Source organism: Plectropomus leopardus, chromosome 8, assembly GCF_008729295.1.
Source record: "Plectropomus leopardus isolate mb chromosome 8, YSFRI_Pleo_2.0, whole genome shotgun sequence".
Taxonomy (NCBI): Eukaryota; Metazoa; Chordata; class Actinopteri; order Perciformes; family Serranidae; genus Plectropomus; species Plectropomus leopardus.
In genome coordinates this window covers 34,375,964-34,389,202 of record NC_056470.1, presented here as the reverse complement: position 1 = coordinate 34,389,202, position 13,239 = coordinate 34,375,964, and the positions used below count along the sequence as shown (strand labels likewise).

At 39.5% G+C, this 13,239-nt stretch overlaps 1 protein-coding gene across 1 annotated transcript in view; it reads left to right on the top strand.

The window, feature by feature from the left end:
* The window catches only part of lama5 (laminin, alpha 5), a 114,213-nt gene that overhangs the window by 70,725 nt on the left and 30,249 nt on the right, over window positions 1-13,239 (top strand). Inside the window, exons 24-37 of the mRNA XM_042491160.1 lie at window positions 1,267-1,409; window positions 1,662-1,765; window positions 2,737-2,890; window positions 3,039-3,202; window positions 3,969-4,077; window positions 4,858-4,955; window positions 5,041-5,254; window positions 6,517-6,643; window positions 6,906-7,045; window positions 7,693-7,812; window positions 8,534-8,744; window positions 9,401-9,602; window positions 12,729-12,873; window positions 13,024-13,164. Coding sequence (XP_042347094.1) covers window positions 1,267-1,409; window positions 1,662-1,765; window positions 2,737-2,890; window positions 3,039-3,202; window positions 3,969-4,077; window positions 4,858-4,955; window positions 5,041-5,254; window positions 6,517-6,643; window positions 6,906-7,045; window positions 7,693-7,812; window positions 8,534-8,744; window positions 9,401-9,602; window positions 12,729-12,873; window positions 13,024-13,164 — 2,072 coding nt within the window. The remainder of the gene's footprint in view (window positions 1-1,266; window positions 1,410-1,661; window positions 1,766-2,736; window positions 2,891-3,038; window positions 3,203-3,968; window positions 4,078-4,857; window positions 4,956-5,040; window positions 5,255-6,516; window positions 6,644-6,905; window positions 7,046-7,692; window positions 7,813-8,533; window positions 8,745-9,400; window positions 9,603-12,728; window positions 12,874-13,023; window positions 13,165-13,239) is intronic.

Here is a 13,239-nt window from a genome sequence, read left to right as displayed (position 1 = left end):
AATTTGTTTATTCAACTCTTAAAAAAATTAATTCATCTCAAATTCAAAATACTCCATGTTCTGGTTTTGTTTTCTTTCTACATTTTAAAAAACGTAAGAAAATGGCTCTCTTAAAAAGTACCTAAAGATCTAAAGATGAGTGTGTGACCGTCGTTATTAAGAGAAACCAAATAAGGAAAACATGTTTAAAAAACAAACTAACCCCAATATATTATTTTCATACAAATTTGCGGAGGTGGGACCAAGTGATTGTTTCACAAGTAACAAGCAGGTCTCAAGTGTTTGTGCTTAACAAAGTCAAGTCCCTAATCCCAAACTTGAAGTTTCGGGTCCTAAAGAAGTCATAATGCGCTCCTCACCAAATGTTACGCCACTTTAACAACAGAGTGCCTTTTTTCAAATTTGTACAGATTTTTAAAACAAATTTGTTGAAAGTTGTTGCGTCTCTGTCTGTAATTATTGACTGCAAACCTGTTTCTGGGGTTCACTGCTGAGTTTTTGTAAACAAAGAAAATCTGTTTCTCCAGAGTTGTTTCTGACCTCAACCTCCAAACCGAAAAACCAACTTTTTTATTTCTTTTATTGGAACACGGCTTCATTTCTGAGTGGAAATCTACCTCCTTTCTTGTCTTCCTCTCGCTAACCTCGTCCCCGTCTGTCTGTCAGCTGATGGAGGGATGCGTGTGGTGGTTGGTGGTTTTGAGCTGCTGTTGGTGGCGGCCCTCTGCTCCCTCCTCTCACCTTCAGGGCCACAGATCAGAGCAGAGTTCAGGGATTTAAGACTCACATCTTCTCTCCTCCACACTTCTTCTCTTATCTCTCTGCGACCTCGTCCCTGTAGACCGCAGTGAAGCTTCAGGTTTATGTGAGCGAGGCAGACGTCTATCTGACTCGCTTCATCCTCAGATACGTAAACTCTGAGGGCGCCACCTCCAACGGTAAAATAACAGCCTATCAGGGCAACAGCAGAGGTAGGTGTCCACCAATCACAGCAGAGAATCAGTGTGTTTGGATGTGTGTGATGTATGAGTGAGTGTGTATGTTTTGTTGGATGTAACTAATCACAATCTTAGCAAACTACAGTTGCATTTTTATAACATTTTCATGTAGTTTTTTTGTCTGTTTTTAGTGTTAGTGTATTCACTTAATTCCCTCTTTGGATAGCATTACTGTTTGATATCTAAAAAGTAAACTCCTTGTGTGTGTGTGTGTGTGTGTGTGTGTGTGTGTGTGTGTGTGCGCGTTGTGTGTGTGTTGTGTCTTCAGGTTCAGAGCAGTCCAAACAGATCGTCTTTGCTCCGAGTGTGGAGCCGACTTTTGTCAACGTTCCCCAGAACAACTTTGTGGAGCCGTTTGTCCTGAATCCAGGAACCTGGAATGTGATTATAGAGGCTGAGGGAATCCTACTGGTGAGACACACACACACACACACACACACACACACAAAACATGTATACATGTATACATGTACACAAACATTTTAGCCTCTAATAGTTGATGTAAAGCCACCATTAGCTCTTTCTTTGGTCTCGAAAATGATGACCATAGTGGACGTTGTCAAAGCTCACATCAACATGTCAGTACAGCTTGACATATTTCTTGTATTTATTGTTCATGTACTCAGTGTATAAAACTGTATTCCTTCTCTGCTTAACCTTCAGGATTACCTGGTGCTGCTGCCCAGTGCCTACTACGAAGCTCCCATCCTGCAGATCAAAGTCACTGAGCCCTGCACCTACAGCTCTGTGCCTGACGCCAGCCCAAAGTAAATATGCACTTATGCTGTATTAGGGATGTCCTGATCCGATCTTGAACATCGGACCCGGGCCGATCAAGACATTTGGTTTATAGAGGGATCCGATCCTTTGTTTTATGTAAACTGTTGCAGAGGGATTTTCAGTTTGATGCATAGCAATACAGAGCTAACTCTTCGTTAGCTCTCCTCTACTCTGCTGCCTCTGCCTCTAAGAGTAGGAGCTGAGCTCCGCATGAACAAAAATGCAGTATGAGACTGTTCATTTTTCATTTCAGTTCAGCTCGCAATCTGCCTTCAGCTATAGTGCCCGGTGTTTCTGCGCCTTGCTCTGAGGAGAGGAGAGCGGTGCAAAGCTTACTTTAACCACACACAGTACAATTCAAGCCATGCAAGAAAAAAAACAACATGGCTCATGTATTAATGACACATCATCAGCACAAAAGATGTGTGGATGACAAAAATAAACAAAGGGAGTGCAGTTCATCCACATTACTAAACAGGCAGCACCGAAGCAACAAAACTGAAAAATACTTTTGGGAAAATGATGAGACCAAATAATTACAACATTACAGGAGAGTTTGTCATTTTATACTTTACTTTGTAAAATAAATACATATATTAATAGGCTAATGCATTGCAGAGCTGTTAATTTATTCATATTGATTGATTTTGATAACTTTAATGTGCCTCAAATGTGCACGAATCGGGATCGGGATAAAAAAAAAGTTAAAAAAGAAAAACATGATCGGGACATCCCTAGTGGGAAAAAAGAAATCCCTGACTGATAGCTGACAGCTTCAGATATTATAGCATGCAATGCACTTTTTTCTCATCAAGTAAAAAAACTTCAATATATTTCAACGTTTTTGCTTCGCGTTAGTTTAAAATCTTAAATTTAACATCCTCATTCTGACAGTTTTGCTTTTCTGTCCTTGTGAGGACACAATGACAACACTGTTGGTCTCTGTGTGTCATTGTAGTTGTCTGCAGTACAGATATCTGTCTCTGGACTCCTTCCCGTCCGTTTCCGGTAATGACGCCAGCTGCCGCCACGACAACCACCTGCCGCGCCCCTGCCCCAGTGAGAGGGTCACCCCGCGCCACCCCGACATGGCCGTCTGCAGTGGCTACGATGTAAGAGAGACGGGAAATGTTTGTGCAGTCTGTGTGTTGTTTTTGAGAGGTAGAAACACAAAAATAAAAGAGGCCAGACAACTTTGTACTTTTAAAAACTGCACTACAATCAGAGTTTCAATAACTCGCTTTTACTTTTCTACTTCAGATCAGCGTCGAGCTGCGAGGTCGTCTTTCGTCTCCGGGTGAATACGTTTTGGTCGTAGAGTATTCCAGCGAAGAAGAGCTGCCTCAAACTCTGTCTGTGGCTGTTAACATGCCAGGAGCGAGAACACACCAGCACCGCGTCACCCTGCTGCACTGCAAATACAGGTACGAAGAGACCACTGTCCTCACAGTCAGGGCTCTAATTGAATTACTTTCCTTTATTTAAAGTTGTTTTCTTTTTTACAGTGACCTTTGAAATTTACAGATGTAATTTATCTGAAAAAGGCCAGAACAAAAAGATGTCTGTTTTTACTGTCACACTTACCATTTTATTTATTTATTTATTTTCTAAATGACTGAATATATATGAATATATGCAGAAAAAGCATTTATCATTCCTAAAATTAAGTCTCATAAAGTTAAAAGAAAATCTCAGAAATTAAAGGTTTGTGACATCCCAGTTTGTCTTGGTACATGCGACCTCACGACTCTGACACAATCTACAGCAGAAATAAAATTCCTCTTTTCTCAAAACTAGAAGCTCAACACACTCTTCCCAAACACAGTCACACTTTTACAAGCAAAAACGCCACAGAAACAACTTGTGTTTGCAGTTTCAGGCATCATCTACATCCCTCTCATTTTTACAGTAGACTGTGGATATGATGCAAAAAAACATTTGAAAATGAAGACAAATGGAAATCCACAGCACAGATGTGATGATGTTCAGCCAACACGAGGATGAAACCTGTCCTCTGTCCTTCGAGGGTGTAAAAGAGGACACTGTGTTTGTTCTGCAGTGAGAAGTTTGTGTGTTTTTACGGTGATGTGTGGACTCAGCTGGTTCACAGTTTACTGTTACGGTCTGTGCTTTATCCAGTATGTCAACACCTCTTAATGACTGTGTGTATGTGCGTGTGTGTTTGTGCAGCTTCCTGTGCCGAGTCGTCGCCATCGATAACCAGAACAGAGTGGCGGTCTTTTCTCTCCCCGCTGACGTTGAGATCCAGCTCATCTCCGACCGCGCCAGCTTCTTCCTGGTGAGAGCAGCACCCGCGTCACATGATCGACCCAGAGTGCAGCGCTCACATGACGAGCAGCACGCTCGAGATACGATGTAAACATGGGAGCTTTCTGTGTCCTTTGATGGGTCAACCCTTTGAGGACGTAGAAAGATGCTGCAGAGCGTTACAAAAACGATTTTCAAGATGTTGGATAGTTAGCATATCTTTTTATTTGTCTCCCATAAAATATAATATGCTTGTCAAAGCGATCTGTGTGGTCGTATTTTGGGGGAGTACAGTANCTTTGATGGGTCAACCCTTTGAGGACGTAGAAAGATGCTGCAGAGCGTTACAAAAACGATTTTCAAGATGTTGGATAGTTAGCATATCTTTTTATTTGTCTCCCATAAAATATAATATGCTTGTCAAAGCGATCTGTGTGGTCGTATTTTGGGGGAAGTACAGTAATATGTATATATATATATATATATATATATATATATATATATATATATATATATATAAAATTGATTCATTATATTTCAGAAACATAGCAAAAAAAGGCATTGAGCAACTTGTTAAGAAATGTTCTACATTAATTATATTTATTTATTTTTTTTTCTAAGCTGGGGAAAAGTGCTCATTTACACGTTGCCTAAGTGATATCTTAAATGGCATATTTTGCATATAAATTCAATAACTAATGTTTGTTCAGATGATTGGTAAATTTGAAAGTGAAAAATCTATTAACGCTCTGTTGACCGACCGATCTTGTGCATATTTCTGTTAAAATTTGTGTTTCTTCATCGTCCTCAGCACAAAGTGTACCTGGTGCCTAAAGACCAGTTCAGCATGGAGTACGTTGAACCTAAAGTCCACTGCATCAGCACTCATGGACAGTTCTCACCCGACAGGTGAAGTAACATATAATCACTGTACTTCATTTGCTTTTTAACGACTTTAAAAACTAACCTGTTCTCCTCATTTCTGTCGCTGCAGTTCCTCCTGCGTCCCCTCACGCTTCCAGACCCCATCAGACTCGCTGGTCCTGAAGGAGGGCCAGAGCTCCTCCATGCAGGAGCCCGTCCTGGCCTCCCCTGCAGCCGCTCCTCCTCTGCCCTTCCACCAGAGAGACGAGCCGGCCTGGACGGGAGGAGACAGGCCTCCGTACGGAGCGGACAGCAGCGAGCACGTCAGGCTGGACTCACTGCAGGTACACAGCTGGTGCAGATGTTAATATTAACATGTAACTTCGTTTTTGAATTTCGTGTTGACTGTAGTTGTGTTTGGAGCAGTTTACTTGAGGTTCAGAGATTTAATTAACTGTGTTTGGTCGATTTAGTCAGTGAAAAGGAACTATTTTCATATATATTTTATATGACTTTGTTAGAGAAATGCTGGTGTTGAAAGTTGCTTCATGGACAAAAATATTACAGGAAAAGAGGAGATGATGATACTTTGTTACCTATTATTGTTATAATTATTAGAAATTGGTGCAAAAAGACAAAACAGAAACTGTGAAACATTGCTGGATTTAAAGGTACAATCATGATAAGAAAAATCATCAAAGGACACTTAAAGAAAAACAAGCTGACACAACAAACAACAACAACAACAATAAAAACAAAAAAGGAAAAGAAATTTCCTATAATAATAAATTCTAATAATAATATCTTGCAAAAGCATTTGAATTTGGGAAGATTTGTCAAATATGGCACCCATGTTGATGTATTTGATTGCGTTTGTGTGAAATGGAAAAAACCTATGAGAAAAATAAATAAAATAATAATAATAATAATAGCAAATTGAATAATAATGACTAATATAAATGATAATGAAAAATAATTGAACAGTGATATTTGTAGTAATATTACAATAAAAGCAATACATATAAATAGCTGGGTGGTAATAGCATGAAGGGAGTAAAAAAAAAATAAATAATTAAATGTGATACTTAAATGAATCAGCTGCTGTTACAGATTAAACTACACAAAGGATTATAAAGTTGGTAAAATAAAGGTTCAGGGGGAGCAGCTGCACAAGAAACCTGGAATCAAAACTCTAAAATCGCTGTCGTGCTTTGGATTCGGAGAGCAGATGAAATCCGAACCAGCTGTAGGAAATGACCCGAACATCGAAGGTTTCTGGGTATCAGGACACAGATGTTAATGTCTGATAGCCGGCAGGTCTTCATCACTGCAGAGATTATAATCCAGCCTAAATCCACGCAGAGCTTCAGTTACAGGAACTTGTTTTAAACCTTTACGGGATGACGCATCACCAAACCTGCCCACTTTGACTCATCAGCTTTAAATCGTTGAAAAATAATCTGTTAGATTTCCTGAGTGAGATTAAAATATTGGAAATGGAGAAGATCACGGGAAGAAATGAGCAAAGAATCCTGACATCTAAAACTCACCAAATACTGTTTTTGTCTGTTTCCAATCTCTTCCTCATCATCATCCCGTTACCCAGAATGCAGCTGTGTACTCCACCCGTGTCCATGCGCTGGGACGTTACGTCTTCATCCTCCACTACCACCAGCCGCTCCACCCCAACTACCCCGTGCAGGTCTACATCAACGGAGGACGGATCTGGCAGGGTGAGATCATGCTGAGTGATGACACTGTGTAGTTTGTAAAATCAATACAACACATAAATAATGATTAATGCGTTTCAATAATGATCATTTAAAATAGATTAACCCTTTTGAAACCTGGAGTAAAATTACTTTCACAAGTCTATAAACCTTCAGACCTCAATGTTGCACAAATGGCAAGAAATATGTCAATTTAGAAAATTGGTTTTTTTTTTTTTAAAGGGTTAATAAGGTTTTCATGTTTTCTTTTGTTTTTGTGCATCAGGCCACGCCAACGCCTCCTTCTGCCCGCACGCATACGGCTGCCGAAACGTCCTGGTGTCTGAGAACCAGATCATTCTGGATGTGACGGACCACGAGGTTTTCGTCACCGTGCAGATACCTGCTGACAAGACGCTGTGGCTGGTACGTTTCATTTCTCTCCTTTTGTTTACCAAAGTGAAGCTCCTCCATCTTCTCCTTAGGGTTAAGGTTATTGTTATTATTATTATTAATATTATTATTTTGACTGACCAGCAACAGTTTCAAGATCTTTCAAAAAGTGATTAGGCTTATAACTTATTGAAAGTTGCATGCAATAGTCCATCTTAATAATAATAATAATACATTTTATTCATAGAGCGCTTTTCAAGAAACTCAGAGACACTTTACATTGTAAAAAGCCTGTATCTTGCGCTTTCATTGGCTGTGGCTGGCTGACAACGTCTCCGACACGTAGTAGTCAAGCGCAGATTTGCCTCTGATATGGGACCTTTTTCAGGGAGCTCCAAAAACTGTGGCTGTGGGGAAATCAGGGCAAAAACTCAGGTAATTTCAGCATTATTTGGGTAAAACCTTCACAGCACATTAGCGCATGATTCAGCAGGTTTTTTTTAGATGCTGAGACTTCATGACAAATGTTTTCTCTTGACTTTGACACACATATGGTGTTATTCGCGATATAAAAATGAATTTGGAAGTATTAATACCCATCGGCTCTTTGATGAAGAAATAAAAGTTTGATCTCTGAAAAATAAGCAGAAAGATTGTATCTCATACTTGTGTCTCCACAGGATTATATTCTGGTCGTGCCTGAGAAGAGCTACAGCTCCAGCTACCTGAGCGAGGAGCCTCTGGATAAATCATACGACTTCATCAGCAACTGCGGCCAAAACAGCTTCTACATCGAGTCAGTATCTCAGCATGGGAGGAAGTTCAATATGCAAGAGTGTTCATAATGCACATTTTAACCCTTTGAAACCTGAGAAAATGAGTTTGATGTCTTTCAAAAACATTGGAAGAAGGCAATGAGTAACAAAAGAGGAAAAATTTGCAAGAAATTAGTAAAAAGTAGAAGAAAATGACCTGAAAATTAGTAAAAAAAAAAAAAAAAATAAAAAAAAAAAGAAAGAAAACACAAGCGCTTTAAAATTATATAATTCTGCAACAGAATTTTAAATATCCATATTTATGTATTTTTACATTTCTTTTTTTCTTTGACATTTTTCCTATCTTTTTTTTTCTAAATCTACTAAATTCTTGCAGTTTGATGAACATTTCTTACAAAGTTGCTCATTGCCTTTTTGCTCATGTTTTGAAAGAAGTCATATCAATTTTGCCCAAAGTAAAGAGTTAAATACATGTGAAAGGCATCTAAACGCTGCACAAGAAAACTGATGTCACTCCAGGTCACAAACGGTTAAACAAGTCAATTCAATCTTTATTTCAGACACGCAGAAAGGTCCATAGCATAAACAAGTAAATATAAAGACAGCTTAACAAACTAAAAAAGAAAAGCAATGACAATAATATATATAAAGTGTTTCTTTGTTCTTACTGTGAAAACAGAAATTTCTTCATGGATGTTTTTCTACAGTTTGTGAATGACGGACTCTTTTCCTCTCCTCCCTCCAGTCCGTCCACGCCTCTCCGTTCTGCCTCACCTCGGCCGTGTCTCTGTCCGCCTTCTTCAACAACGGGGCGATGCCCTGCGCCTGCCACGAGGTCGGAGCCGAGAGCGACACCTGCGAGCAGTTCGGCGGTCAGTGCCAGTGCAGACCCAACGTGATCGGCAGAGACTGCTCCATGTGCGCCACCGGCTACTGGGGATTCCCCAACTGCAGACGTGAGTGTCTAAACGGTCGAGTGAAGGTCAAATAATTTGTTTTTGGCACCCTGATTATAAATGTAAATCGAGCAGCAACATCCGGGGCTGAAAAATGAAGCCAATGCAGAGGTGCCACAAACTGCAGTTCCTCTAATGTCCACTAGAGGCTGGCTCCAAGAGCGAGTCAATATCCAGATCTCCATGTTAAAAAGCTTTACGGCTTTACAGCCGGCAAGGAGAAATGACCCAAAAATTAACATGAAAAAGTCAAAGAAAATTACCTTAAAATCAGTTAAAATAAATAAAATAAAAAAAAGCAAACGAAGCAAAGGGACTCGGTAAAAAGTGCTTTAAAAGTGCTTTAAAATAATATAGTTCTGAAACAAGATTTTGAATATCTATATTTAAATGTAGGTTTTTCCGTGACATTTTTCCTTTGATATTTTATTATCATTATTTTCTAAATCTACTAATCTCTTGCAATTTGTTGAACATTTCTTACCAAGTTGCTCATTGCTGTTTGTTTAAAAAAAAAAAAAAAAAAAAAAGGATAAACTTTTTCAGACTTAAAATCCATCTATAATCTGTTGTGGCTGCAGTAACTTGTCTCTCTCTGAGCAGAGGACTGTCTCTTCCTGCGTAACTAACTGTCTCCTTCCTCGTCTCTCCTCCAGCCTGTAACTGTGGGACGAGGTTGTGTGAACCGGTGACCGGCGACTGTATCTGCCCTCCGAGGACTGTCCTCCCAGAATGCACCCAGTGCCAGCCTCAGACGTTCGGCTGCCACCCTGTGGTCGGGTGCGAGGTCTGCAACTGCTCGCGGCCGGGCGTCGTCTCCCCCGATGTGAACTGCGACAACCTCAGCGGACAGTGCAGGTACGACAAGACGAGACAGAGCAAATAACGGGTGACGATGGCTGATGTCGACATTATCAGGAACAGCCTTTCCGGCTCTGAATCGAGCCGTTTTTGGGCCATAGTCAGACGCAGACCAACTTTTCCTCTCAAAGATATTTTTGATTGATATAAATATGTAAATAATGCATTTATATCTTTGATAAGGATATTGATTTATATTATATATTATATGAAAAAAGACAAAAAGATATATATTAAATTTAGACAATTTCAGGAAAATGAATGACTGTATAGCTTTAAATCAGTAAGGGAGCTGGTTAATTATAAATCAATGACTTGAAGGGGTGAGATCAAATATGTTGGTACTTTTCACTCCTTTTGTAAACTAGGTGTTTTGTGTTTTTGTTGGGTTATTTCTTTCCTTACATTATAAGGAAAAAAAAACCCACCCCCCCCCCCCCCCCCCCCCCCCAAAAAAAAAAAAAAAAAATAAAAATCTATAAGAAAATTATCTTTTTGGAACCTACTTTTAAATATATAATTATAATGATTTGAAATATAATTTTCTTGATAGTTTTCCCTAGTAATTTCATATTTTTCTTTTTTTTTTTTTTTTTTTTTTAAAAAAAAGGCCATTTTCTTAAGCAATTTGTGGAGCATTTCATGCCAAGGTTCTGATTTTATCGCCTTTTATCTCCAATGTTTTTTGACGGAAATCACAAAATGGGCTTAACACGAGAAGAGTGATGTGGATCCAGGTTTTAAAGGGTTAAAGCAATCAGAACAATGAATCAATTTCCTCTAAGTTTAATATTTTCATTACCTTCAGAAGCCATGGATCATCTTGCTCCCCACACCGCCACCCCTGGTGATGCAGCACAGGATTTTGGGTTTACCAGGTTCAGCTCTGAAATGTCAGGCCTCTGTTTGGAAATACCTAAAAAGGCAGTTATTTCTCGCCCGTTTTGTCTCCTGACAGGATCTTGGCTCGTAGTCTCTCTCACAGGGTTGATTGCTGAGTGTTTGGCCAGCTGTACTTGCCAACTCTTGTCTTTGTTGTGTAGAAGCTGCAGGTTTTAAAAGTTTCTCCTGCCAGCTGTCTGTCCTCGTCTTTATCTGTCTCTGTTTTCCCTCCTTCTGTCTTTAGATCATGATTATTGGCCTCATGTGCTGCTACACATCTTTCTGTACCACTGGAAGCTGCCGGTCAGCGTCTTTTATGTTCACAAGTACAGTGTTGGTTACAAATACAGCTCAGGTTTATCACAAAAATGATCCTCTGTGGGTCTGACAAGGATCAGTATTTAGATTTTCTCCAGCTTTTCTGCAATTTCCTGTTTATTATTCCCGAGTATTTATTCAGTGTATGCAGGAATGACTTTTGTTGTTATAGTCTGCTTACTGTTTGCATGACTTATTTAGCACTGAAAATGTGATTTCAATCATTTTACAGTAAAGACGGTGCTGCTCAGTAAAAGTGGATCTCCACACATACATTTCACCTTTCTCCTCCAAATTTAGCAATAAATCAGAGAGCTTTTCTCGCTCACTGTGAGCAGACGACTGAAACAGTTAACACGTCTGTGACAACTTCTTTTCTTCTGTCACTGCTTTCCTCTGTGTGACTTTTTTTTCTCACTTTAATCTAAGTAACTATCATGCAACCCTCCTACACACACACACACACACACACACACACACACACACACACACACACACACACACACACACACACACACACACACACACACACAGAGGAATGTGTCAGCTCTGTCCAGACAAGACAAGGATGTAAAGCTGAAATTGTTTCTCTGCCTAAAGCCTCCTATCACTCACCTGGTATTAACACACACATACACACAGATGCATTAACCTGCAGTCGGCTTCCAGTGCATCAAATCTAAATGCTTTTGTTTAATCAGTGATTTGAGTTTGATAATCAGGAGAAATAAACCTTTCACCTACTGCAGCATTGAAATACACTCCAGAACATAAAGGTCGAAATCTGTAGCTTGAATATTGATTTTGAATTTATTAGCACATAAAAACGAGTAGATAATAACAAATATAGCAATAATTGTGCAGGAGAGGTTAAGAAACCTGAGGGGGCTTTTAGTGAAAACCTTCCCTCTAAAATTTACAATCCATTTAAATACTAATGATAATTCTCTCTGTAACATGACAACATAAACAGTGATAAGAATTAATAGTAGTAAAAATAGGGATGCACGATAATTATCGGGACTGCTAATTATCGGACTTATGACATACCGATAATTCCCATAATTATTTTTTTGACGATATAAAGAAATGATAATAACAAGCATAAAATGCTCTGATTTGGCCTGTGTTGCCATGGTTTTGCTCCGCCAGTACTGCACACACCGCATTATGCTGCGTGTCAAGCTGCTGCTGCTACATCAGTCAACAACATGCCATCAGTCAGCAGCAGGGTTTAACCCACTGTTATCTATCTGTTTTTTTACCTCTTCCGCTCTCATTCTACGCTGGTTTCTTAAATTAAATTCATCTGTACTCACCACATCTCAGCCTTTCACACCCTCAGGTAATAGAAAACAAACAAAAAGAAATTATCAGTTATTGGTATCTTATCAGTCAAGAGAAGCTGGAAATTATCGGTTTATCGGTATCGGTTGAAATAATCATTATCGTGCATCACTAAATAATAGTAGTCAATAAAATAAATAAGTGAACAAAAAAAAGTAATCAATAAAATAAATTTTTTTTAAAAATGTTAATGATAATACAAAAATACAACTAAATTGACAATACTAAACAAAGATAAAAAAAAATAATTCACCAATTAATCAATTAACTGACAATAAAAACAAAATAAAATAAAATAAAACAGGGCAAAACAAAATAAAAACAATCAAATATTATTCATGACCATCTTACTCAAAAATCAACATAAAACAATCAATTGGAAAAAAAACAATACGTAGTAACCAACTATCTCACCAACATAACAAATATCAGCTGATTGTATAAGAATATCAGAGATCATTAAAAAGAAGTTATGAAGAACATCTGGAAATCTCAGTTTAACAACGCAGAAACTAACATTTGATCAATAAAGCGAGCAAGATTGATTTTCAAACAGTTGTTTATTACTTTTTACAGGTGTAAGAACAACATCGTCGGCCGTCAGTGCGACCGCTGTGCTCCCGGTTTCTACGGTTACCCGAACTGCAGGCCGTGTGACTGCAACGAGGCAGGAACCGAAGAGGAAGTGTGTGACTCCTTCACGGGACAGTGTCTCTGCAAGGTGGGGCAGTTCACACACACACACACACACACACACACACACACACACACACACACACATTCACACACACACACACACACACACACACACACACACAGTCCTCCTGCACTCACAGTGTGTCCTGACCTGCTGTCTGTCCTCCACCTGCAGGAGAACGTCCAGGGTTCCCGTTGCGATCAGTGCAGAGTTGGTACGTTCCACCTGGACCCGACCAACCCGAAGGGCTGCACCAGCTGCTTCTGCTTCGGAGCCACCGACCGCTGCCGCAGCTCTGACAAGAGACGCACCGAGGTACTACTTTTTCACATCGCCCCAGGATCACGCTGTCACCTCTCTCTCTCTGTCTCTCTGTCCGTTTCCAGGACG